We start from the raw sequence: 26354 nt of genomic DNA on the forward strand, positions 1-26354 counted from the left end.
AGGCTCCGGGGACCTCCCCTACGCTCCGTTCCCCTCCCCGCAGCCGCGGACACACTCGCGGAAAACGTCGCCCGGACGCCTTCTGGTTTGCTTTTTAAAAACATTTCCTGGCAAACAGTCAGGGAAGCCGACGGCAGCTCGCGCGGAGTGGCGGACGCGGAGTCTGAGTTCCGCCCCCGCCGGGATGAGCGCCTCTCCGCCGCCGGGCTCACCCCGGGTTTCCTTCGTTTGCAGTGAGACCCCCCCCTCCGGCCGGGAGACAGATGGCCTCCGGCGAGCGGGATGCCATATCGTGGTACCAGAAGAAGGTAACGTCGGCGCGTCCTCTGGCAACGCGCCCTTCCTGCCGGGCGCCCCGAGGAGCTCCCGTTAGTCCCCCGGCTTCCTGCACGCGCCCCGACGGGCCTGGGGAGACGGGGGACACGGTACCCGCTCCAGGTCCCCAGTACGATCCCCGGTCGCCTCCTCCTGCGGCGACACCATCGCGCCCCAGAAACACTTGGAAACAGCTTCTGATCAAACCGCTCCTTGTTAGACCCGAAACTTCTATCTGCGCGCCATCAACAATATTTTTCAAAATGAATCCTCACCTGAGGATATTTTTCCCCATTGATTAAAAAGAATGTGTTTATTGGTTTCAGGGAGAGGAAGGGAGAGGGAGAGAGAGATTGAAGCATCAGAGATGAGAGAGAATCACTGATCGGCTGCCTCCTGCACGCCCCCTACTGGGGATCAAGCCCGCAACCCAGGCATGTACCCCAAGCCGGGGTCCAACTGTGACCGCCTGGTTCAGGGTTGACTCAACCACTGAGGCACACCAGCCAGGTTCCATCGATTTTTTTTTTTTTAAGAGAGAGAGAATGGAAGGGAGGGGGCGGGACAGAGAGAAAGAAACACCCATGAAAGAGAGAGAGAGAGAGATCCAGAGATAAACTGGTTGCCTCCGCATGTGCCTCCTGTAACTGAGGTAGGTGCCCTTGATTGGAAATGAACCCGAGACCCTTCAGTCCGCAAGCCCATGCTCTAATCACTGACCCAAACCGGCAAGGGTGGTTACTGCCAACTGTTTTTTTTTTTATTATTTTTCTTTATTGATTAAGGTATTAAATATGTGTCCTTTTTCCCCCATTGCGCGCGCCCCCCCCCCCCCACTCATGCCCTCACCTCCCTGGTGTCTGTGTCCTGCCAACTGTCTTATTGAGTTGTCTGTCCCTTACCTTTTATTCCTCTCTAGTTTTCCTTAAGACATGGAAACGTTTTCCAGATATCACACACACTTAATTTAGTCAAACTCTGAGCAGCACAGGCATTTCCCACATGTCATATTGATATTTGGTAGTTTATGACTTTGTGAGGTTTGCGTCATTTAAATAGCCTCTCCCTGTTTCAGATTGGAGCCTATGACCAGCAGATATGGGAAAAGTCGATCGAACAGACTCAGATTAAGGTAAAGTGATTTCTCGGATCCTCGCTTTGTTTTACGGTGTTAATGTGAAGAGTGGATTGCACTGGTCCATCAGGTATGGCTTTCTTTAGTCTGAAGTTTGTAAGGCAGACAGCACTGCAAGCAGCATGGGAAATGACGGTTGGCTTTTGGCCTCAGTACCGGGGACTAGAAAGAAGTGGTTGGTCTGTGATGAATCAGAAAACAAATGTCCCGTATTCAGTGGGGCTGTGGCTTTTTCACTCTGCCCCGCTTTGCTTTGTGCCAATATAGGCCCACTATGGACAGATCTTCAGCGTTTTCAAGAGAAGCTGGGAATGTGTGTTTTTTTTTAAACTGTAATTTATTTATTTTTTATTTTTTATTTTTAAATATATTTTATTGATTTTTTTACAGAGAGGAAGGGAAAGGGATAGAGAGTTAGAAACATCAATGAGAAACATCGATCAGCTGCCTCCTGCACATCCCCTACCGGGAATGTGCCTGCAACCCAGGTACATGCCCTTGACCGGAATCGAACCTGGGACCTTTCAGTTCGCAGGCCAACGCTCTATCCACTGATCCAAACCGGTTTCGGCAAGGGAATGTGTATTTTTATATGAAATATCTGGACTTTCTAGTCCTGTGCCCCCTCCCTCATCTCCCCTCCCCTCTTTTTCCCTCCCCCCCCCCCTCCTCTTTCTCTTCCTCTTCCCCTCCAAGCCAAATAAAATCCATCTGTGGCTGGAATCACCTTTTCAATTACTGGTTTCGAGTAAACTTTTTTCGACAGTGCTGTTAGAACCGAGCAGATGCTTGGGGTTATTTCATGCTAACTAAGCAACCAAAACTGATGTGGGATTCAGAGTGCCAGTTTATCTATAGCAGTGGGGTAATGGGGGTGGTGCCTTCCCCTGATCCACCAGGTCTCCTTCTGCAGAGGGAGGCCAGAATGCAGCTTGGGTCAGGGGCTGAGGCAGAGGTGGTTAGGGGTGATCAGGCCGGCAGGGGGCAAGAAAGGGGTGATCAGGCAGGCAGGCAGAGGCAGTTAGGGGCGATCAGGCAGGCAGGGGGCAAGTTAGGGGTGATCAGACAGGCAGGGGGAGTTAGGGGCGATCAGGCAGGCAGATAGAAGGGTTAGGGGCGATCAGGCAGGCAGGGGGCAAGGTAGGGGTGATCAGGCAGGCAGGCAGGCAGGCGAGCGGTTAGGAACCAGTGGTTCCGGATTGCGAGAGGGATGTCTGCTGGTTTAGGCCATAGGATTTTCATGCACCGGGCCTCTTAGTTAATTTATAATAGGGGAGGGGGCATTACACATTCGACTGTGCCAAAGTCAGGGTCGTGGGGTCAGCATGGATGGGGGCGGGGAGGATGGTACAGATTAGTCATGGGAAGGCGGCGGCTGGTGCCACCTGGAACTGGATAGTCTTGAGATGTGGGAAAGCCTGAACGCCAGCCCTGCCCTAAAGAATGTCTCTCTCTCTCGACTTTAATACTCAAATCTGCAGTCAGGGTCTCACTTCCTTGGAAAGTGCCGAGTGAGGGCTGCGGATTCGTGGTTTTGGACCTTTTTAAAGATTTGCTACAGACCCTCTACTAACATTTCTAAAAATACGTGTATGTGGGTGTAACACAGTTTAATAGTTTGTTCTGTTTACCTGCGTCGCATTGGTTGGCCTGGGACATGCATATCTCTGGTGAAGTACATTTAACCAACACGTTTAGGTGCATTCTGGTTATAGACCCGTCAACCAGAAGGTTGTTTGAACTACTTGGTGCTTGGCTAACTTCACCATGTTGTCCAGTCCTTGATTTTTTTACGTTAGTGGGAGATGGGGTTAGGATGATTAAATTCCCAAATTTCATTTTGCCACTTTTAAATCCTCTGCTGTTACTCCTTTGTGAGCAGCTAAAAAGTATGGCTAGTGTGTGGGGTGCAAGGGAAGGGCCCGGAACTGGGCGTTTATCTCCTTGGTGATCTCCAGCTGCATCTGGCGAAGGCGCTATGCTTTGCCGGGGTTTCGGTTTCTTTATCCTTTAAAGGATTTCACTTACTACCGTAGAATTCCCTTACCTCCCTCCCTTCCCTACCCAGCTTAAACACTTCCTCAACGTCTACTTCCAAGCCATTGTGCACTACCTTCCTTCTAGTTCTCTGATCAAGGTTATTTGTTGATCTGTGCATCTTCATGGGCCTCAAGGGCGGGAATTGTATTTGCTCACTCGTAACACATCTTGATTCATAATAGGAACTTGGTGTCTGTTGTATTTCATTGAACCCCATCTGTTATGTATATTTTTATTCATTGTTCTCTCATAAGGTAATCTAAGAACTCCTTAATGTGTATGCCTTTTAATTTAGTAGCAATGGAAATAATAAAATTAAAGACAACTCTAAACATGCACCAACATGTCCTAGGTGCTAAGGATACTAGTACACTCAATATGACAGACATGGTTCTTGCCTTCATGAAGTCTACAGTCTAATGGTGGTGGGAGAAAAGCCGTTTTAGAGGTTTAAAATTGACCAAAATATGGGATACAAAGTAGTATTTAATGCAATTTAGAAATAGATTACACACAGCCCTGGCAAATGTAGCTCAGTGGTTAGATTCCCAGTCAAGGGCACGTACCTGGGTTGCAGGTTCAATCCCGGCCCGGGGTCGGGGCACGTGCAGGAGGCAACGAATCCATGTACCTCTCTCACATCGATGTTTTCCCCCCTCTCTCTCTCTCTCTCTCTCTCTCTCTCTCTCTCTCTCTCCACCTCTCTGTTTTCCTCCCTTCCACTCTAAAAAAATCAATGGAACAAAATATCCTCCTGTGAGGATTAATAACATTAATAACAACAACAACAAATAGATTACACAAATATAAATATTTTGAAAATAAATATAAATATTTTGAAAACAAATAAAAAAGGGAATAAAAAACAAAAGAGTAATTTCAGATCACAGTACAATAAAATTAAAAATTACATAATAAAATATAATTCAAAATTATAAAAGATATAAATTTTAAAAAATCTTAACTTGAATCATGAAAAGTGGTATGAACTCCTCCACAAACATTTATTGAGCTACTGTGTTTAAGACATTCTGCTAGGTGCTGAGCACAAGAGAAAGTATTTACAAATGGAAGTAAAGGGAAGAGCTAGAAGTCCAATCTGATTAGAGATAAGGTTTGTAGATGAGATGATAGGATATAAACCAGTTTGGAGCTGACTCGCTTGTTTTACTGAGAACTTTAGATATTATTCTGCAGAAAATGGAAAATTTTTTATGGCTTTTGAGTAGAGAAAGGTTACATCCTACATCCTCTCTGTACTTTTGAAGGATAGAAGTCATATAGATATAATAAAATCTACAGAATATTTCCCAAGTAATACTTGATGAAATTATATCACTCAAAATGTATGTGTGTGTGCATGTATGTGGGTATATATTTTAGCAGATATACACACACACACACACACACATACATACACACACACACGCACCTATTGTTAACAGTATTACAGATGTCTCCCATTTCTCCCCTCCTCCCTTACAACCTAGCCCCTACCCACCTTCCCAGGTCTTCACCACCTTATTGAATGTGTCCATGAACTATGCATATAAATATAAGTTTTTTTTTGTTTCTCTCTCATCTTCCCTCCCTGCCCCCCCATATTGAGGTATGTTAGTCTGTTCCATGCCTCCATGCTTTGGGTCTTATTTTGTTGGTCAGTTCATCAAAATGTCTATATTAACAAAAGAATGTCTAGACTGACCGAGAAGAAAGAGTACAATGATTTAAGTTCATATATGAAGAATCCAGAGAAAGAAAAGAATAAGTCAAAGTAAAGAAGGGGAAGAAATGCCAAATATAAAACTGAAACAGTGATTATGAGTTCTTCATTTAACAATATTTGTTGAGTACATGCCTACCATAGGTCAGGCAGGAGGCTATGCACTTTGTGCAAATAATGAGCAAAAAACACTCAGCACTCTTATTTTCATGGAGCTTACAATAAACTGGGAGAGAAACAGAGATAAAATAATACTAATGAGTAAAAATTACTGAGTCCGCAGGCTGACGCTCAATCCACTGAGCCAAACCGGTTAGGGCAGTACCTATGTTTTCTTCTATTTAATTTATCATTTCAGATCTTATATTTAGGTTTTGATCCATTTTGAATTAATTTTTTGTGCATGGTGACAACTGTAATCTAGTTTCATTCTTTTACATGTTGCTTTCCAGTTTTCCCAGCACCACTTATTGAAGAGGCTTTCTTTTCTCCATTGGGTGTTTCTGGCTCCTTTCTCAAAAATTATCTGCCTGTACTCCTGTTGCTTTATTTCTGGGCTCTGAATTCCGTTCCATTGTTCTGTGCGTCTGTTTTTCGGCCAATCCCAGGCTGTTTGGATTATCGTAGCTCTGTAGTATAATTTGAAGTCGGGTAGTGTGATACCTCTAGTTTCATTCTTTTTTCTCAGGATTGCTTTGGCTTTTCGGGGTCTTTTGTGGTTGGTTACATACAAATCTGATGATTTCTCATTCTGTTTCTTTAAAAAATGACACTGGTGCCGAAACCGGTTTGGCTCAGTGGATAGAGCATCGGCCTGCGGACTGAAAGGTCCCAGGTTCGATTCCGGTCAAGGGCATGTACCTGGGTTGCGGGCACATCCCCAGTGGGAGATGTGCAGGAGGCAGCTGATCAATGTTTCTCTCTCATCAATGTTTCTAACTCTCTGTCTCTCTCTCTTCCTCTCTGTAAAAAATCAATAAAATATATTTAAAAAAAAATAAAAAATAAAAAATGACACTGGGATTTTGGTGGGGATTGCACTGTATCTGAATATTGCCTTGGGTAATATGGCCAAATCATATGCAGAAATAAAGAGTCAGAATTCCATTTACTAATACTCCAAAAATGGAAAATATATTAAATGAAATTACCTGAATAATAAGATAGACATATGGAATATGTTTGAGGTAGATTGATAGTTATAAAAGTAAATATGCATGTTGATAGGTGGGTATCCCAATGTCCCGTGAGAAATGGCTGTGTGGTCATGTGACTTGCAGTCCTTCCTGTGGGAGGAGAATTCTTCCCACAGACTTCAGGCTTGGTGAGTGGCATGTGAGCCGAATGGTCCTGTGCCTTCTCTTGTCTTTCCTGTTCACTGAGGAGCTAGAGGGCTCACGTTGTGGCTTCGTCTTCACACCGATCCACATTTTCAATGAGCAGAACTTCTAGATTCTACCTTCTAATACCTTTTGAGATAACACGTTACCCAGTTCATGCTTCTGATGACCTGGTCTGGCTGCCTCCGCTGAGCACAGCGGGCTCTGCGTGTTCCCTGTGAATCGGCTGCGTCTGAGCAGAGCAGCTTGATGAGCAGCCGCCGAGTGGGGTGGCTGCCCGAGACCGCGGAGCCCACGGGCCTGACATCCCGCCTGGCCTTCCAGGTAAAACTTGGCGACTGATCTGGCGACTGGAGCAGCTTTTTCAGTTTCCTCTGCCTCTGTCTCCCCTCGCCCCTCATCCTCACCAAAGCGGGCTTGTTGTGATCTTGTTAATGTTTCCACACAAATCTGACTGTTTTTCTCGTATTTGAAACTGTTCTCTGACTTCCTAGTATCCTTCCGGCAAACTCACATTCTTAGCTTGATTATAATCTTCACTTCTTGACATTCCTTCAGCTTGAGTCATGCTATGTCCTATTTCTTATGCTCTTCTCGATTCCCCCTGTTGCCACACATACCCATGTCCATCTTGGCAAATTCGTATCCATCCTCCGGGCCTCAGGTTAGACCTTTTCCTTTGGGAATCTTCCTAGGACTTTAAATCTGAGTTAGAATGTGTTCCTAGTGCTGGCCTTGCCTTGCTGCTATTCTCTTGTTCACAGTGTGCTCTCAGTCAGCGGCGACTTCCTTTTCTGGGCCTGGCTCTAGAGTAGTTTGATTCTTTTAATGGCAATACAGTGGCAATTTCAGTCGCTGAGAGGTCGAGATGTATTGCAGGGCTTACTGATCTTTTATTCCCTGTTAAATAGAGTCTGTTAGGGCAGTCACACCCCCATGCTTTCATCCCTCTGCTAAAGGTAGGACTATATCGGTCAACTGTTGCAGTTATGTTGGGGGTATTAACTTAAAAACGAAAGGCCAGCCCTAGCTGATTTGGCTCAATGGATAGAGCATAGGCCTGTGGACTGAATGGTCCCGGGTTTGATTCCGGTCAAGGGCACATGCCTGGGTAGTGAGCTCGACCCCCCAGTAGGGGGCATGCAGAAGGCAGCCCATCAGCGATTTCTCTCTCATCATTGATGTTTCAATCTCTCCCTCCCTCTCTCTTCCTCTCTGAAATCAATAAAAATATTTGAAAAAAAAACATGAAAGGCCAAGGTGAATGGCAACAGCATTTATTTCAGATTTTATAAAAGCATAGCTAGTCGGGAAGCGCATAGCTAGTACACAGTGGAAGGCAGGCCTTTCTACAGGTGCAGACAGCTCATTAGTGATGCTACTTCTAAACTGTGCGTTTCCTTTCAGTCCCCTGGTCATATTACCTGTTTGCTTGTTATCCTTGCAAACAGTTCCTTTAGGGCACAATGTTGTTGAGGCCCAGCCCAAAGGGTGCTGCCAGTCAGAATGTTCCAGAGGTTGGAGGAGTAAGACGGGCAAGGCAGTTCCTCTGGGGTGGCAGCTGCGACTCCATCGGTATTATTTGTTTAAACAGGGGCAGGTGAGAAGGGCTGACAGCCTTCGAAGATGGAGCCATGATGACACTGCTGTCTTCCCAGCTCTAGTAGAGTGTCTGGCACGTGGCAGACACACCTTGAATATTTGTTGATTGAATGAATGAACGAATGTGTTTCTGTTGCTAAGGGAGCTTTTCATAGTTTGGTATTTATCGCTGGTCAATGCTCGTTTTCATTTTATAACATAGGTGAAAAGTCTAGAAAGGACCAGCTCCTTTAAGGAGCGTGAGGATTAAGCCTCTCCAGTTAGAGGGAGTCAGAGATAGAGACCACGAAACGTAAGTTTACCTTTTGCATTTCAAAGGGCTTCTTTTCTTTACTCCTGTTTCTGTTCCGTCCTAGGGCTTCAAAAACAAACCAAAAAAGATGGGTCACATAAAGGCAGACTTGATTGACGTTGACTTAATCCGAGGTGAGTTCGAAATTGGGTTGGTTTCTCATGTGTATTATTATTTCATGCGGTACTAAAGGTTACTTTTAGCTATCGTCTCTATGTGATAGTGTACTTAAATTTCCCAAAGTAATCTTCTTACCTCACCGTTCAGGCATTAGCATTTCCCCCTCCCCCTTTGCTTAAGTCCTGGGTGGCTACACAAATTACATGGTTTTCCACATGAGTCAAGAGGGAGGGATGAACTTATAATTAAGACAGATATGCAGCATCGTATGACATTCAGGTGAGCCTGACTCATTTTGAGGGTGTGTCCTCATGATTGAGGCAAGAAGTTATTACGTCTAAGAGGATTCTTTTGATTCGGCTAAATGCTGCCTTTTTTATGTGCTGATTTTTGCTCTCACCTGTTTATCATACAGGGTTACAAGTGGGCATCAGTGTACAGTGTATGCAGATGCTTGATGTTTTGTCTTCTTATACATTTAAAGGCTCAACATTTGCCAAAGCCAAACCTGAAATCCCGTGGACATCCCTGACGCGGAAGGGGCTGGTGCGAGTGGTGTTTTTCCCGCTGTTCAGCAGCTGGTGGATTCAGGTTACCTCTTTAAAAATCTTTGTGTGGCTGCTACTGCTTTACCTCATGCAAGGTAATTGGAGGAATCGGAACAAGTTATGACCATTTCTTTTTGCTGTTTTTGCTGTTAGATGGAACAGACCTTACTGTTCTTACATTGACCCTTTCATTTGATGGTTGAAAGTGCCCAGAAATGGAGGGACATGGGGACATACAGCGTGTGGAGATCATCTTAAAATTATTTGCTCCGAGAGCGCAGACACAATAGTCTAACTCTCCTCTCCCCCCCTGCCTCACCACCAGGCCTCTCAGTCTCTTCCTCGGTCTGGCACTGAGCACTGGTCACCTCCCGGCGGGATCCCGATTCCCTTCTCACCTCTGGGTATTCTCAAGTCCCGTTGCTTTAAATATAATGGATACACTGATGGTTCTCAAATGTGTACCTTCAGATCCCGCTGCTGAGCTTCAGACTCCAAATGCCATTGCTGGCCTGACATCCCCGTGGAGATGTAACAGGGGTCTTGAACTTAGTCATATCCAAAATGGAACTCTAGATTTTTTATCCAAAAACATTTTTTTTTTGGTACAAGCTTGTTCCTTTTTAGGACTTGCATTTCATTAAATGATGTCACCAACCACCCAGTTTTCAAGTGAAATATCGTCTTTCTAGTCTTTCCTGCCATCAGCTCTCACATCCAGCCTGTCACCAAGCCTGTAAGTTCAGCCTCCGAAACACGTCTTGACTCTATTTATCTGTCTCGAGCCATCGCCGTCCCAGCACCGGCATCCCTCTGCTCTGAGTCTTCTTCCTACCAGCCGTTCCTCTCACAGCACTTGGAGGAATCTTTTAACACAGGAACCATATCCTGTCCGTTTCCTGCTTGAAACCCCCTAGTGATTCCTCACTGCCTCTAAAATAAAATCAATCCAAGCCCCTCACCGTGGCCCACAGTGCCCACGTGACCTGTTCCTGCTGACCTCCTGACGTCCTGTCTTACCGCTCTCCTCCGTGCTCACTCTCCACGCAGTGGCCTTTTTCCTGTCCCTCACACAGAGCTTTTCTCTCTGAAACAACCCTAAGGCTTCTCAGGGGCTGTGTTTTTTCTGTCGTTAAGTTCTCAGCTCAGATGGAAGCTGTCACTTCCACAGAAAGGCCGTCCTCTCTGCTTCCTGATCAGCCCCCCTCCCCCCAGTCCGGCCACAGGAATCCATTCTCATTTGCCTGTTACACAGCACCACCCGATGTTCCCCCCTCCTCACTCTGTGCAGGGACCAGGCTGTCCTCTTTAGCACTCTGTGGCCACTGCTGACCAGGGATGCCTTCTGCAGGAGGGCAGTGGACACTGGTTGTCCCTGTGCAAAAAGACACGGGTTAGAACACAGAGCAGTGGCGGTTGGGTTGGGTGAAAGGATTTAGAGGGATTTTTGTGTTTGTTATGTTGGTTTTTTTGAATTAAGTTATAAAAATGACAAAACTATCTGAATTTACAAACCTGTAAGTTCCATTTTCTAAAGGCATGACAGTGCCGCCCAGTGGGATTTCTGTGCCGAAGGAAATGTTCTGCATCCACAGTGCCCAGCACAGCAGCTGCCGGCCATGTGGCTACTGGTGCTCGAAATGTAGTTAGTGTGAATACGGACCTGAGTTTTAACTTCACTGTGATGAAGTCTTCATAACTATCATTTTAATGGTTGTATACTATTCCATTATATGGGCATACACTCATTTTAATGCCTTTTTTGTTGTTGTTGTTAATCCTCACCCGAGGATATTTTTCTGTTGATTTTTAGGGAGAGTGAAGAGAGAGGGAAAGACAGAGAAACATCGATGTGAGAGAAACACATCGATTGGTTGCCTCCTGCTCTAGCCCTGACCAGGGCCTGGGCCGGGGAGGAGCCTGCAACTGAGGTACGTGCCCTTGACCGGAATCAAACCCGGGTCCCTTTGGTCTGCAGGCCAGTGCTCTATCCACTGAGCCAAACTGGCTAGGGCTCATTTTAATGTATTTGTAATAGTCTGTCATATGGATTTACCATATAGGCCTTCTTATAGTTGCTCAGTAATCCATTATATAAAATTTTATAGATCCATAATTTACACAACTGTTTCCAAATTGTGAGCATTTAGGTTGTTTCTGATTTTTTTCTTTTAATACCACCATGAACAAAGTTTTCCATATTTTATGTTATTTCTTTAGCACTTATTCTCTGAAACAGAATTGACAGACCAAAGAGTGTCAGCATTTTAAGGATTTTAGTACATACCAAGTGGGCACAAGTAGGTTTACAGTTGTGAGTACATGGAACAGTTTATTTTTGCATTATTTATTATTTTTTCCATATAAACAACTATAAACCTCCTTTTGCCCCACCTTGTATAGTGAAATTGTTGGTGACACAGTTCTTTTGGAAAATAATAGATGAGGGTGCCTGTTTTACCATCGTCTGAGCAGCATTATTATAAATTAAAAGAAAGTCACCTAATTTGATATACAAACAATGGTGTTGTACAATAATTATTTAAAAAATAGTATGGTGCTCCTTTAATGTGCGTTTCTTGGGTCCCTTGTAAAGAGAAAGTTCCATATTTTTCCACGTGTTCGTTCCTGAAGAGTTTCTTTTGTGTTGAGATAAGTTGTGTGTTAGGTTTCATAGACCCGTGGTCTCTGTCTGGGCTACACGTTCGGCACCGTCGGCTCGGGCGGGGACTCTTGGGCTCGCTCTGCCGGAAAGGGCTCGGTTCTCACTCGGCTAACGTGCAGGTGGCTTGCGAGGCAGGGACTCCTGTGCTGTTACTGGGGTACTTGGTAAAATGATAGATTCCTTGCAGAAATAATTTGAGACTCATTAGAATTGTTTAAGGCGCCCCTGAGGCCTTACGTTCCGAACCCTCTTCCCTTCAGTGCTGGCGCTTGTGCTGTACCTGATGCTGCCCATTGTGAGCGTCAGCGAAGTGCTCGGGCCCTTGTGCCTCATGCTGCTCATGGGGACCGTCCACTGCCAGATCGTGTCCACGCAGATCGCAAGGCCGTCGGGAAGCAGCGGGAGTCGGAGAAGAAGGTGAGCTGAGACGTGCACTGGTGGTCGGGGATGTTCTGGGAGGCACTGTAGATACTGAAAAACCTTGGATTAAAGTAATAAATCTCCCCATTTGCATGTATTTTTTATTATTTTTTGGCTAAAAAAGAAAAGAATGCTTTGCTTTTCACTTTTCTCCCTGTTGCTAAGAAGACTTGTCAAGAATTTTTAATCGCAGGTGGGACTTAGTCATTCAGGACAGTTGCTTAAAAGGAAATTCCTATACTATTTTCATATTATTCTTTATTAAAATATAGCAAATAATGATTTTGAAAAAACATTCTTCAGAATTCAGTCTTAATAAAAACTTGGTGAAAACTCACTATAAACAAGGATCTTAATACGCTTGGGTTACTGCTACTAAAAATTTCACCTTGTCTCAATAGTGCATAATAAGAATGGATTTCTAAGTGCTCTGAACTTCTCGTAAAGATTGATTTGACTTTTCTCCACGTTGCCTTCATGTCGTGATTGGTTGGGTGCTGTGTGCGGGCTTTGCAATTGTTAAAGGTCTCTTAGGCTTATGTGCTTTTATTTTCCCTCAGGGTACCTGTAGATTTTTGTTTCCCTAAGCAGGTGCTAAATAAGATTATTTCCATTTGATGTAGTGAATTTCAACTTATTTATTCTTATTTTTTAGTATTTTCTTTCTTTTTTTGAGTATTATTTTCAAAATAAATTTTTTCCCCCCAAAAGAAGATTCCTTGAAAATTCGGGTCAGTTGCTGTAATGTTTGCTGAGGGAATCGGACGCTGTGCCGTGTCTCAGTGGTATTTATAGGACGCATCCTTTACCTGCGTGGGAGAGCAGTACTAGGTGACCAGTTGCTATGATTTTTTTTTTAATTTTTATTTAATTTTTTAAAAATTTTTTTCCAGTTGCTATGATTTTGTGCTCTCCTGATTAAATGCGCCAAATGGGTGGATTTCCGACGTCCGAACTTACAGGCGTCGTGCCTTCTGCTGGGGGTGCCCGGAAGGACGGCGTCTGCAGGTGAAAGCTGTCCTGCAGTGTTTTTGAATAGCGGCTCTCTTTCTCTAATGATTGAACAGGATGACAGCACAGGTCTTTGTTTGGCACCTCTTTTTGCCCTTCAGTCAGAAATTTCCCTGCCAATTGATCTTCGTTACAGGAAGTTCATTACCCTTAACTTCAGGTGGCAGCAGTTAGGGTCACTTTCTGGAGGGGATATTTTGGGCAGAAATAGAAAAGGTCTTGAATCATCTGAAGTGTTGAAATGTTTGTGTTTTTTATAGAAAATTACGAAAAACTGTGAACGGTGACGGGAGCCGAGAGAATGGAAATAACTCCTCCGATAAGGTCAGAGGAGTCGAAACTGTGGAACCCGGACCCTTCGCCGGTGGCTTTTGGGGGAGTCTCTTTGGCAGCAGGTGAGCAGCCTCGCGTGGGAATGTTTGTGACTTTGTCTTCACATTGGTGTTGACGTGGCGTAGACTCCGCCTGGGCTCCGGAGCACCCAGTGTAGCACGTTCTCGTCGCGGCTGGTGTTTGGAGGCGCTGCATGAACTGCTTACTTGGCAGGTCCCCACTGTCTGTCAGTCACCCGTAAGCCCGGTAACCTACCATCAGGGTCCCCTTCTGCTGGGCCTTTAGTCATGTTCAGCCACAGGATCACAGAAATACAGCCACTCCGAAAGGGTAACTGTCGTAAGCTGTGCGAGCCTACATCACGAGAGAAGAAGGATTTGGAAAAGATGAGGTCGTTTTCAGTGTCCGCGCTGACGCCGCCTGGGGAAGGGGAGGCGGAGCTGGCGTTGGGGGCTTTGGGGCGGAGGGGAGTGGGTCCAAGACACCCTCCCTCCCAGTGCCCTGCAGGCTGTGACCACACGCGTAGGACTCAAAGCAAGACTGGCCGCATATTAATGAGTGTGACTCGAAAATAAAGTTCTTTTAGTGACCGTTTTGAAGATGAAGTATGTTCACGTATTTTCCCCCAGAGATATTTACACTCCTTAGCTGGCGTGTGTGAGTTCTACTGAGCATCGTGCCGGGCACTGGCCTCCCCTCTCGGTGGCTTACTGTGGAGTTAGTGGGGGGGAGGGGGCGGTCACAGCACAGATGTTACATGACCGCATGCTGACCGCAGGCCAGGCAGCCCGCAGGCGGAGCGGTCATTCTGGAGTGGAGGAGTCCGCAGGAGCCACGCAGGAGCTGAGCGTGGCCGGGCTTTGAGGCACAGGAGAGGGACGGACATTCTGCAAAGCGGCACGTCAGGCGATGGGAGGGAGGGGCCGTTTGTGTTTGAGGGAAAGTGGGGAGGACGGCACCTGGCAGCACAGGCCTCCTCTCAAGGAACTGACCGAGGCTTTAGAGACGGGGGAGGAAGAGGGGTAATCATTGCCTTCCTCCACCTCAGCAAGCGAGAAGTCTAACCAGGATGGTTTCTGAATCTTCTAGATTTTCAGAGTAAAATCCCGAATTTACTGGATTTCATGGAAGATGCTAATTTCAGGATGCTCACCAGTCATCTTTTTTCTTTTTTAAAAAATAGGACTAAAAGAGTAAAATTAACATGCAACAAAGAGACGGAAACCAACAAGGACACCGGCTACCTGCGTCCCATCATTAAGAAGCGACAAGCTCGACCAGAGGTTAAAACGTGGCCGACAGCAGAGAAGGCAAAGTTTTCCGACGGGGAGAAGTGCCGCAGGGTAAGAGCTGTGGGTGTAAGTCTCACAGGATCTTTTCTCTCCGTGTGAATGTTTCCCTTCTGACACCCCGAGAGATGGGAAATTGTGCTAATGGGCTTGTGTACCTTCTCTTAACAAATAAGCGACATATAAACGCACAGGAAGTGAAAGGGAGGCTGTAAGACTGTAGCTCAGTGGTTCTCAACCTTCCTAATGCCGCGACCCTTTAATACAGTTCCTCATGTTGTGGTGACCCCCAATTTCATTGTTACAAATTGAACATAATTAAAGCATAGTGATTCATCACAATATGTAATTATATATGTGTTTTCCGATGGTCTTAGGCGACCCCTGTAAAGGGTCGTTCGACCCCTAAAGGGATCTCGACCCACAGGTTGAGAACCGCTGCTGTAGCTTATTCTTCCCATTTCTGGGACTAGAGTTGTGATGCACCTGCTGCGGACCCGCCTTGCAGCAGGGCTGGGGATGTCATCGCCGGGTTCGGGTAGAGGCGTGAGCTGCGGTGTGAGGCGTGGGAGCCTGCATTCTAGGTTTGGGGAGAGGCGTTCTGCTCTGTGTCTGAGACGGACTGCTGCTTTATCTCGAAAATGTGTTCTCACCTGTTAAACTGTGACATTACGAAATCACAAAAGTAGCGAATATTTTTGAGTTGTTCCTACAGCCGGGCACTCTTCTAGGCCTTTTCCTGGAGTAACTCAGGCCATTTTCTCAGCAGGCCTGCGACACGGGCGCCCTGACTGCCACTGCTTTTCAGGAGGAAACCGAGCCCCAGACACACAGGAACTGGCCTGCGATGGCCGGGCTGGGGCTCAGACTTAGTGTGACGCTTGCCCGTGCTTCTCCCCACCCCGTGGCCTCATGGCTTAGGCCGCTTAGTTTCAAGTTCAGCATTTTCCTGTCTTGCGGTCGAGCGCTATAGGGTCTGTGGGTGGTGGTGGAGTTGCCCTGCACTGCGTCCTGGGTTGTGCTGCGTGGTGTGTGCATGTGCAGCTGCTGGCGTGTGTCGGCGGCCCCTGGAGGAACTGCTCTCTCTGCAGGAGGCTTGCCGGCGCGTGGGGAACGGCGTGTCGGATGATCTGTCGAGTGAGGAAGATGGGGAAGCCCGGACGCAGATGATGATCCTGCGCCGGAGCGTGGAAGGGGCCTCGAGCGACAACGGCTGCGAAGTCAAGCACAGGAAGTCGATGCTCCCAAGGCACATCAGCTCTCAGGTGGCCTTTATTGTAGTTGATGCAAGTCTAGGCATTAACTTCTGAGTCATCGAATCGTCACACAGTGTTTAACATGTTTCCTGTTGCTCGTTGGCTTGATATTTGGCAGGTAACGAAAACCACTACCAAGTGGTGTCATTTCATGCGGGATTCCGACAGTCTGGCCGAGTCCGAATTCGAATCGGTGGCCTTCAGCCAGGTAATGGGTCCCCTGGAGAGAGCACTGTTCAAGCGCAGTGACTTTCACCCCTTTTCGGATAGTTGTTCCAGAGTGGTGTTTATAGTTGTCTGCCCCTCCCCTGCCTCCAGCTCTGTCCACCTAACAGCTTCTCACTCAGAAAGAGAATGAACTCTTTTCATTTGACCTAATCTTTTTTGTTTATTTTTTTTACTGTTTTCTAATGAGATTTATTGGGGCTGCATTGGTTAGTAAGAGTATATAGGTTTCAGGCGTGCATTCCTATGACACATGACCTGTGTATTTATTGCATGGAGTGCTCACCACCCAAAGTCAGAGCATCTTCCGTCGCCATATATTTGGCCCCGTCACCCTTTACGAACCGCCCCATTGTGACCTAGTCTTATGGTCATGGGTGATGCTCAGGTAACGAGAAGCTTGCTGAATATTCACCTGAAAGGGGAGGTTACATCTGACGAGGACAGGCTGTTGGGAAAGGACCCCTGAGAGGTGGGAGCGGACGGTCCCATCAGGAAAGCTGAGGGCCTGTGGTACGTGGGAATGTTGTGATCAGGGTAGAACATCTCCGTCTTGTGAGGTGGAGCCTGTGGTTGACGCGGGAAAGCTTGCCAGCCGTCGCCATAACTGTGTTCCTGTTACTTCAGATGTGTGACCGTTTCTAAAAATGAGAACATTCCTTTGTTTTCCTTTAAAGTGCTCTCGATCTGGCGTGAGTGGCGGCTCTCGCAGCCTCAACATGTCGAGAAGAGACTCCGAGAGCACCCGCCACGACTCGGAGACCGAGGATATGCTGTGGGATGACCTGCTGCACGGCCCCGAGTGCAGGTCCTCCGTCACCAGCGACAGCGAGGGGACAGCGCCCACCCTGCACTCAGGGGCCAAGCGTGACCCCAAAGAGGATGTGTTTCAGCAGGTCTGTACAGGCGATGGCAACAGTAGCCAGGATGTACTGTGTACTTCCCCTGTGCCAGCACCGTGTGGTCTCCTTTCACTTTATAATCCTATTAGGAGATGCTTTTATTATCCCTAATTTAGAGATGAGGAAATGGAGCATAGCATGATGATTTTGACTTCCTTTGTACTCTTTGGACTTACCGTATAATTTTAAGGCATATGTAAGAACTAGAGGCCGAGTGCATGAAATTCATGCACAGGTAGGGTCCCTAGTGGCTGCCGGCCGCCGGCCGGGGCCTTCCTTCATTCTGCGCTGCTCCCTGGTGGTCAGCACACGTCATAGCGAGTGATTGAACTCCCAGTTGGTCAGACTCCCGAGGGGACACTTTGTATATTAGGCTTTTACATATATCTATGCAAAGTGTCCCCTTGGGAGTTCGACCGGGAGACCTAGAGTTCAATCGCTTGCTATGAGGGGGCAGTGCGGAATGAAGGGAGGCCCTGGCCGGCAGCCAGAAGGCCCCGATTGGCCCTGATCGCTGGCCAGGCCTAGGGACCCTACCCGTGCATGGATTTCGTGCACCAGGCCTCTAGTAGATAGATAACAAGATAAGATAAACTCACATGTCAAATGGGATTCACCATGTCCCAGTCCCCACACCTCAGCTTCTTTCGGTCCTCATGTTTCTGAAGGCCACCACTAGCCACCCCAGGCAGAAGCTGTGGGCATTCATGCCCTCCCCTCCTCCCCGTGTTTCTCAGGGTCCTCACTTGCTCTCGATCCTGCTGTTGAGCATCTGTCTGTCCTCCTGGGCCCCCTCCCCCCACCCACTGCTCAGTGCTCACCATCATCGGCTCCCAGCTGTCCTCACAGCGGCTCCCCACAGCGGCCCCTGCACTGCATTTTCCACGCTGCAGCCAGAGTGATATCAGATCTGATGTCAGCCCTTTAACGCTTCTCCCCTTCTGGATTATTCGATTCTGTTCCTTTATTTGTTTTGATACAGTCTCACCTCTGACCACTCCTTCCCTGCTCATGTGCAAGGACCACATGTCAAGGACCACATCTGTCTTGTTTACATTGTATCCATAGTGCATGTCACATAGTAGGTGCCTGATAATTTTTTTTTTTGCAAAATCATTAAGTGCTCATCAGCATGCTAAGCATTGGGGTAGAGAGAGCATACACCATAGGGTCCTCTATTGGAAAGTTATAGTCCAGTTTGGGATAAGATTATGATTCGGTGAATAAGTCAAGGACACTGGAAACGCAGCGTATAATTAGATGCTGACTTGTCTGATATAGACTGTAAGGCCTTTAGTTTCAGGGACGGCCACAGGAGGCCTGTGGGGACCAGAGAGGACCATGCTGGCGAGATGGGACCCGAGCTGCTCGCTGCCAGAAGCACAGGCAGGACCTGGCCGAGGAGAGGGGCTGCTGTCATTGCGACCGTCTCTTCTTAGGGTTCCTGTGCTTTTGTGTCCTGGTTAGACTGGAGAAAGGCTTCCTGCTCAGTTGCTCACGTGATATCTGTGGCCTCGCGCCTCTCATATCCCCAGGAGAGCTGTGTTACTCTAGAACAGCTTTCCTCGCTATCCGATGAGTACTCCAAGCTCATCCTCACGTCCATGCGTTTAGAGAGGGAAGCAACCTTGGAGATCGTGGTCCGGTTGCTGTAGAAGACCTTCAGCTTTTCTCCAGGTTAAAAAAAAAAAAAAAAGGCTTAACAAAGAGAAAGGGACCAGAACTCAGCATCATGGAGGTGGCCATTGGGGTGATGAGCTTTGTGAGGGAGACAATAGGAGGAGGAGGCTGGCCGTGGCCGAGGCAGCCTGGGAGCTGGACGCGGGGGACATGCTGATGGAGGAGAGAAAGCGCGGATAGAAACAGCTCCGTTTTTCTTCTCAGAACCACTTGTTCTGGCTTCAGAACTCAAGTCCCGCCTCGGACCGAGTCAGTGCCATAATCTGGGAGGGAAACGAGTGCAAGAAGATGGACATGTCTGTGCTGGAGATCAGCGGCATCATCATGAGCAGGGTGAGCGCTTCGTCGTGAGCTTTTGGTTTTTCAAAAACTCTATTTAGTGACCAGCAGCAGTTTCACAGAAGTGTTCAGTGATCAGCAGTTTCCGAAACACAGACACATGCATTTTTAATTTTGCAGTCAGAGTCTTTAGGTGGTAATACTTTGGTTGTGTTACAAAGGTCTCTGAGCACGATCCGTTCAGGTATATCCTACACATGTTCCTTATCTCATGTGAGCCTGATTTGCAGTAAGATCTAAAAGCCATAAATCCTGACATCGTTTTTATTTTTACTTCTTTTAGATGTAAAGGTTAAGTCTTTAATCACCCAAGTAGTATTTGACAAATACTGCTGCCTAACTGCGTTCAGTATGTAGTAATGCCGGGCATTTTGAATCAATTCCCAGGTCAACGCGTATCAGCAGGGCTTGGGCTACCAGATGCTGGGCAACGCGGTCACCGTGGGGCTGGCCTTCTTCCCTTTCCTGTATCGCCTGTTCCACGCCAAGGGCCTGGACCAGCTCAAGTCCGTCTCGACCGAGGAGATCCTGACTCTGTTTTGTGGGGCTCCGCCTGTCACTCCTGTTGTTGTTTTGTCCGTAATTAACTTTGTTGAACGGCTGTGTCTTACGTGGATCTTTTTTTTCATGATGTGTGTGGCCGAGAGAACGTATAAACAGGTTGGTGGGAATACAGTTGCTTAACTCTGCGTTTATGTCTGACGCTTCATGGATTAGTTCTGTTCTCTTAGTTTGTTCTTTCTCCAAAAGTTAATGTGGGCAGTGAAGGGTGGAGCAGCGGGCTTCTGGTACTTGCGAGTTTAACATCGGGGGTGGGGGTGGGGGGTCGGGGCGGGGAAGTAGGTGGCTGAGCCAGGGAGCGAGCCCCGCTGACTGCTTCGGGCCGCGTCTCAGTGTGCCTTTGCTGGTTTTCACCCCTAGCACATGGAGTAATTCTCACAGTAGCACATGGAGTAATTCTCACAGTAAAAGGATTCTGTGAAAAATGCCCGAGTGGGAATTAAAATGATTGAAATTTGATAGGAGTTAGGGGTTGAGGACTTAATATATCAGTGGCATGTGCAAAAAACAGGGTTTTGAATGGAAATGTAATTTGGGAGGAAGCCAGACTTCTGTGTAAACGTTTGTTTTTGAAGCTGGGACTCCCAAAGGTCTCCAGCAATAGTCCATGCAAACGTGAGGGGCGGGTCTCACTGAGGAGCCTGTGGCCCTCTCGTGCCCCCTGGGAGCAGCAGGAGAAGGACCGGGTCACGGTTCGCCACTGCCCGGCCTAGTGATCGGTGACTCGAGTGCAATCCTTTTAACCATTTTTATGTGCTGGGACTATCGCTTACAGTCAGACAGATGCGCAGGCACACGTGTCCACTTCATTCTGTGATTTCTTCCCGCCTCCTCTAGAGATTTCTGTTTGCAAAACTCTTCAGCCACATCACTTCCGCCAGGAAAGCTAGGAAGTACGAAATACCTCACTTCCGACTGAAGAAGGTGGAGAACATTAAGATATGGCTCTCGCTGCGCTCCTTCCTGAAGGTGGGTCTCCTTCGAGGGGCAGCAGGGGCCATGGAGGTGCCGACGCTCCTGCAGGGACAGCGCCGGGCAGGGCAGTTTGGGCCGGTCGTTCTGATGGTGTCAGTGGCTGGAGGTGATACATCTCCGGGCCGTGTATGTGAAGAAGAGCTTAGGCAGGAAAGGGAAAGTGTAAGTTCCCAGGGCGGAGCGGAACATCAGATATCGCATCTTTTTCTGACTTTGGGGCAAATATCTCAGCTGGAAAGATGTCAGTGAATCACTCAGGCCCTTCATGTGGAACAGCCTGGGGGTTTCAGTGCTTAATTACAGTTGAAGGCGCTAGAATCCCACGTCAGGAACTTCTTATGAATGTGTATTTTAACATTGATGCAGAAAGATCAAAGAAAAAGGAAACAAAACCAAACATACATGAACACAGTGAAATTCACACTGTTGCTGTCTCTGTTGGTAACCTAGCAATGAACCCGCGTCTCTCCACAGAGGCGGGGCCCGCAGCGTTCCGTCGACGTGGTTGTCTCTTCAGTCTTCTTACTGACACTTTCGATTGCTTTCATTTGTTGCGCCCAGGTAAGCGTTTCATCTCTGTTTTGGACACTTCGCTGCATTTAAGTATATATATATAATCTAAATTGCTTTTGCTGTTTTGAATACTTATTAATTTTCCTAACTTTTGTCATGAGAGTAAAGGTCCTTTAAGACTCCAAGATCACTCTAATTTAATTTTAGTTGGTAATTTTGTTTAGTTTAGTTGATAATTTTTGAGTGATGATAAAATTATCGCACCATGATGGTGGCAAAGTCAGCAAGGGTCTTGGAAGGCAGTGGAATTCGCTAAGAGAAGGGGAGATGGGAGGGGAGAGAGGGGAGAAGAGTGAGGGGAGAGGAGAGAAGAGAGATGGGAGAAGGGAGAAGAGTGAAGGGAGAGGGGAGAGGAGGGAGGGGAGTCCGAGTGGCCCTGGGGAGAGGGCTGCTGCCTGTGACTTTGTTCTTCAAAAGCCTACATGTGGTCTCGGAGCATTCTCTCTCTCTGTATATTTTTCAATAAATTCCACTCTACCTTGGGCTTGCATGAGTGTCTATACTTTGGAATCAACAACAACAAAAAATTGAAGAAAAAAAACACACACCCAAAACTTTTATCAGAAAACTTGACACATACCAGGTATTGATAACTGGTAGCTGCCGCTGCTGTTACTCAGATTCCAAAATGGAGTAAAGAACGGATGGATCCTTAGGATTTTCTATCACCCTGGTGGGATGGGCCACGCGTTTCAGGAAGCGCTACTAGTCACAGGCAAATTAGGGCTTTGGAAATGGTCACCATCTCATTGTGAGTGGACACATGGTGGTTAGAGGCTGGGCATGCGTTGGTTTTATTTTACTTATGTTTCCCCCTTTGTTACTTCCGGACCCTTGCTGTCTTTCATGCAAAGGGAGAAGTCTAGTAAAGATGGAGAAATACATATTGACTAATTAAATAGATAATATTTTATGAGTTAAGTCTCTTCTGAGTGTTAAGATATTTCTATCTTGTAAACATTTTTAAGTAGCTGGCACAGAGGAGCAATTATAAATTTTAAGACAAATGAAAAAGTTTACTTTTTTTGGTCCTTCGTGTAGGTTCTCCAAGGACATAAAACTTTCCTGAATGATGCTTATAATTGGGAGTTTTTGATCTGGGAAACAGCTTTACTGCTTTTCTTACTGCGCCTGGCCTCACTGGGGTCTGAAACCAATAAGAAATACAGCAACGTCTCCATACTGCTTACTGAACAGGTACTGCTGTCCCTGCCGGCTTGCCCAGTGGTTAGAGATGGCACCGTAAGATTCGTGCAGAAGATTCGGGGTGGCATTCAGAGTCTGTCACTTTCTAGCCACATGACCTTAGTCCCTATGTGATTGTCTCCTTATAAAACGAGGACAGTATCTTCCCCACCTGCTCCAGGAATTGTTATAAGAATTAAGATCTAGTGGATTGAAAATACCTTGTATACTATAAAGGTTTTCTTATTGGTGGGACTGGAGCATACTCTTAACCTCATATTGTACATCAAGTATTAGATTTTAGGAGTATTTGTTATTTAAGTTTCCTATATAATAAAAGGGTAACGTGCAAATCAACCCAAAGCTGAACAACTGGTCACTATGACACACACTGATCACCAGGGGACAGACGCTCAACGCAGGAGATGCCCCCTGATGGTCAGTGCACTCCCACAGGGGAGTGCCGCTCAGGTGGGCCTGAGCCGTCAATTGGACATCCCCCGAGGGGTCCTGGACTGTGAGAGGGTGCAGGCTGGGCTGAGGGACAACCCCCTGCCCCCTCCCCCCTGCCGAATGCATGAATTTTGTGCATTAGGCCTCTAGTGTTTAATAAACTTCTTAAATTTCTTCTGTATCAGCCATGGGATACATTCAGTGTTTGGAAAATACTTGCTCTTTAGTATGTGAGTAGCTATTGAGATTGAGAAATGTTTCTTATAAATACAGAGTAGTATGTAATATTTAAAATAATTTTATGCTTATCCATAAGTTTTAAATGAAAGTATTTGGTATCATTAGTTCTTTGTTTTTATTTATTTTTTGCCTTAGAATTATAATGAAGAATTTGTCCTACAAGGGAAAAAATAATGAAAGTTTTCATTGTTTTGGTATTTAAATTGCTTTAGCATTTTTTTCTTTACTAAATAGTTTCTCTTTGCCAAACATGTCTGATCAGGGATGGGAGCTAGGGTCCATGACATATGTGCTCCATAAAAATAGCTGCTGGAATTTCAAAACTTATTTTACTTGGGAATATGACCCTTACAATCTGCCAGATGTAATGCAGTATTTGTATTTTTTCTATGACATTTACCGTAATCTCTGTTCCTTCCCTTAGATTAATTTATATCTTAAGATGGAAAAAAAGCCAACCAAGAAGGAACAGCTTACTCTAGTGAACAACGTGTTAAAACTGTCCACCAAGTTGTTGAAGGTAAGTAGGGCCCTGAGACACTTTCACTACCAGTTAAATCAAGTCATCGCTTTACTTCTCGGAGACGACCCCGGGAACAGGCCGATGCCGGGCCGAGGAGACTCAAATGCCAACTCGATAGTTGACGCTGATGGCTGTACAGGAAAACGTTCCCGTCGCTACGGGGTGCTGGCGACTGGACGCCGTCACATCTCTTAAATTACGTTTAAAAAAATAACCAATGACCTGCTGCTGGGACCCACCCTAACAGGCTTAGCAAATGGGAAAGGGTGCGCCCGTTACAGCTGTTTCTTCCTCTTCCCTTTATGTGGCAGGGATTGCAGATGTCCCCTCTGTCTTCCCCTTCGGCCCCGGCACCTCCTATTACAGCTACTGAAGGTCAAGGGGAGAGGGCCGTAAGCAGTGGCCCTCACCTAAGACCTAACATCAGCCCGGAGTCACCGACACTGAGAAGCCACGCGTCTCATCTCGGTTCTTTGTGCTTTTGTAGGAGCTGGACACCCCCTTCCGCCTCTATGGCCTGACGATGAATCCCTTAATCTTCAACATCACCCGAGTCGTCATCCTGTCTGCGGTCTCGGGCGTTATAAGTGATCTTCTAGGATTTAATATTCGAGTAAGGACTGCCACTCCGTAGCATCCGCCTTGGTCTTAAACACTATATGTAATAATTACCTTTGTTCTTCACTGTGCGTGTGCGTGTGTGTGTATATGTGTGTGTGCGCGTGTGTATGTGTCTGTGTGCGTGTGCGTGCGTGTGTCTGGCATGGAAAATGGAAATAACTTTTTTTTTTTTTTTTAATCCTCACCCGAGGATATTTTTCCGTTGATTTTTTTAGAGGGAGTGAAAGGGAGGGTAGAGAGAAAGAGAAACGATGTGAGAGAGAGATATCAGTTGGTTGCCTACAACATGTGCCCTGACCCTGGCTGGATCGGGTATGTGCTCTTAACGGGGAATTGAACCCATGACCCTTTGGTCCACGTGCCGATGCTCTAACCACTGAGCAAACTGGCCAGGGCAAAATAACTCTTGAAGTAAAGAAATAGCCATTTTGACGGGTGGCCCACAGGCTTCTCAGCTTAGGTTTCCTCCTTCCACAGAAGCACAGCATCCTGTGCTCTTGAATTGCACACAATATGGAGCTTGAATCTCATGTCAGATTCATAGTCTGGGCTGAGCGGGGTCTTCTCTGGTCGAAGGCCACATCCAGTCAGAATGAGTGACACCCAGAACCGGAACCACAGGTGCCGTTCTCCATCCTGGACACTTTTCGTGCTTTTCTCTCTACGGTGGCCTGTGGTTGCGACGGCCAGCTTTCCTCTTGTTAAAGGGTCCTTGGTTCTCAGCCATGTAAGTGTTCTAACCCTCACCCATTTGTCCTAACACCAACTTATTCCTTTCTCAGCTGTGGAAAATTAAGTCCTAAGCTGAGCCTGGCGCCTGGACTCGCTCCCCTTGCTGGCGACACGTACCCACTAAGGAAAGAGATGACGGAGAAACCGTGAGATGCCACCGCCCGCTCTGCACGGGGGGCCTCTGCGAGGCCTGGTCCACGGCGTGTCCAGCCGGGTGTGCGCGCTCGGAACCTGCTCTCGGGCTCTGGCAGCTGGACAGCAAGGACACTGGAGACTGTACGGGAGCACCAGGACCGCTCTCCAAGGCAGGACACGTGTTCTGGACGTTTCCCGGAAATGGTCTCCTGGGTAACTAGGGCGGGGACCCGGACCGTGACGCCAACATGCTTTATTGGAAATAGCAAATTCAGTCCTTCCTAGTACGGGAACAGAACTGGAGATTTCATTTCTCCGGCAGAGAGATCCAACTATTTTAGGTTGAACTCAAATAAAAGAACTTTATTGGAGAATGTCAGTTTCTAGGCTTCTTTTTGTTGTCATTGAAGGAAAAAACTAACTTTTAAAACTGAGTTTCTGTTAAACTGTGGACACATTTTTAATTCGATTATAAATTTGAGGTTAATTTGGTAGCGGTACAGTTGTTGGTGAACGAGTCATGCCTATGATATGCCACGGAGAGATCTAAGTGTGTGCACACATGGCCTCCGTATCGATCGTCTGAGCTGATTCCCATCGCAGTCCGAAGTGAAGCAGTAATGGTTTATCTGTTGTGCAGTTAATGGATCCAGCCCTTGGTTCAAGGTCCTCGGTGTCTAGTCTCAGCCAAACGATGCCTCTGACCACTTAGAGTCTCTCCAGTATCCGCTGTGACACACACGGCCGTGCGCACAGGTAGTGAAAACTGGCAGGCTACACGTAATTCTTACTCATTGAGTTACCTGTTTTGAAGCATCTATTGAGGCAAATTGAAAACCTGAACCTGTAATAAGATTTTGTGAATTTTTAAAGGTTAGAAAATTCAGTTGTTATATGTGAAGTCTATATAGGCACACCTCGTTCCATTGTACTTCGATCTATTGTGCTTCATAGATGGTGCCTTGTGTTTTTTTGTTTTGTTTTTTTTTTACAAATAGAAGGCAAGGCCCTCCAGCAGCAAAGAGATCCTGACCCGCTTTACCTGGAACCGAGCCTGCAGTATCTCCGAGGTCAGCCTGTACGCGCGCACCGTCAGGGTTCCACGTACCCTAATGTGCAGG

General features: G+C 46.8%; 1 protein-coding gene across 5 annotated transcripts; it reads left to right on the forward strand.

Annotated features, from left to right (window-relative positions):
• The first annotated feature begins 166 nt into the window (after nt 1-166).
• Nucleotides 167-25607, forward strand: PHTF1 (putative homeodomain transcription factor 1). Of its 5 annotated transcripts, XM_006092508.3 has the most exons (18): nt 167-308; nt 1391-1447; nt 8512-8581; nt 9052-9210; nt 12041-12197; nt 13472-13606; nt 14728-14887; nt 15925-16098; nt 16208-16297; nt 16992-17210; nt 19101-19229; nt 19623-19895; nt 20634-20765; nt 21246-21332; nt 22386-22541; nt 23647-23742; nt 24233-24358; nt 25149-25607. In XM_006092508.3, exons 1-18 carry the CDS (start codon nt 264-266, stop codon nt 25167-25169), a joined length of 2286 nt encoding a protein of 761 aa, XP_006092570.1. In that variant the 5' UTR covers nt 167-263; the 3' UTR covers nt 25170-25607. The 5 variants fall into 5 exon arrangements, with proteins under 5 accessions (XP_006092570.1, XP_014314446.1, XP_023612820.1 ...); XM_014458960.2 differs by lacking the exons at nt 167-308; nt 1391-1447 and adding an exon at nt 6545-6877; XM_023757051.1 differs by lacking the exons at nt 167-308; nt 1391-1447 and adding an exon at nt 8132-8153.
• The last annotated feature ends 747 nt before the right edge of the window (nt 25608-26354 follow it).

This window comes from Myotis lucifugus, unplaced genomic scaffold (assembly GCF_000147115.1).
Source record: "Myotis lucifugus unplaced genomic scaffold, Myoluc2.0 scaffold_101, whole genome shotgun sequence".
In the NCBI taxonomy this organism is placed as follows: Eukaryota; Metazoa; Chordata; class Mammalia; order Chiroptera; family Vespertilionidae; genus Myotis; species Myotis lucifugus.

Coding starts and splice junctions, on each gene's coding strand:
- PHTF1 (XM_006092508.3), top strand. CDS start 264: ATGGCCTCCGGCGAGCGGGATGCCATATCGTGGTACCAGAAGAAG. Junction 9,211..12,040: donor ACTGCTTTACCTCATGCAAG/GTAATTGGAGGA, acceptor TCTTCCCTTCAG/TGCTGGCGCTTGTGCTGTAC. Junction 23,743..24,232: donor TGTCCACCAAGTTGTTGAAG/GTAAGTAGGGCC, acceptor GTGCTTTTGTAG/GAGCTGGACACCCCCTTCCG.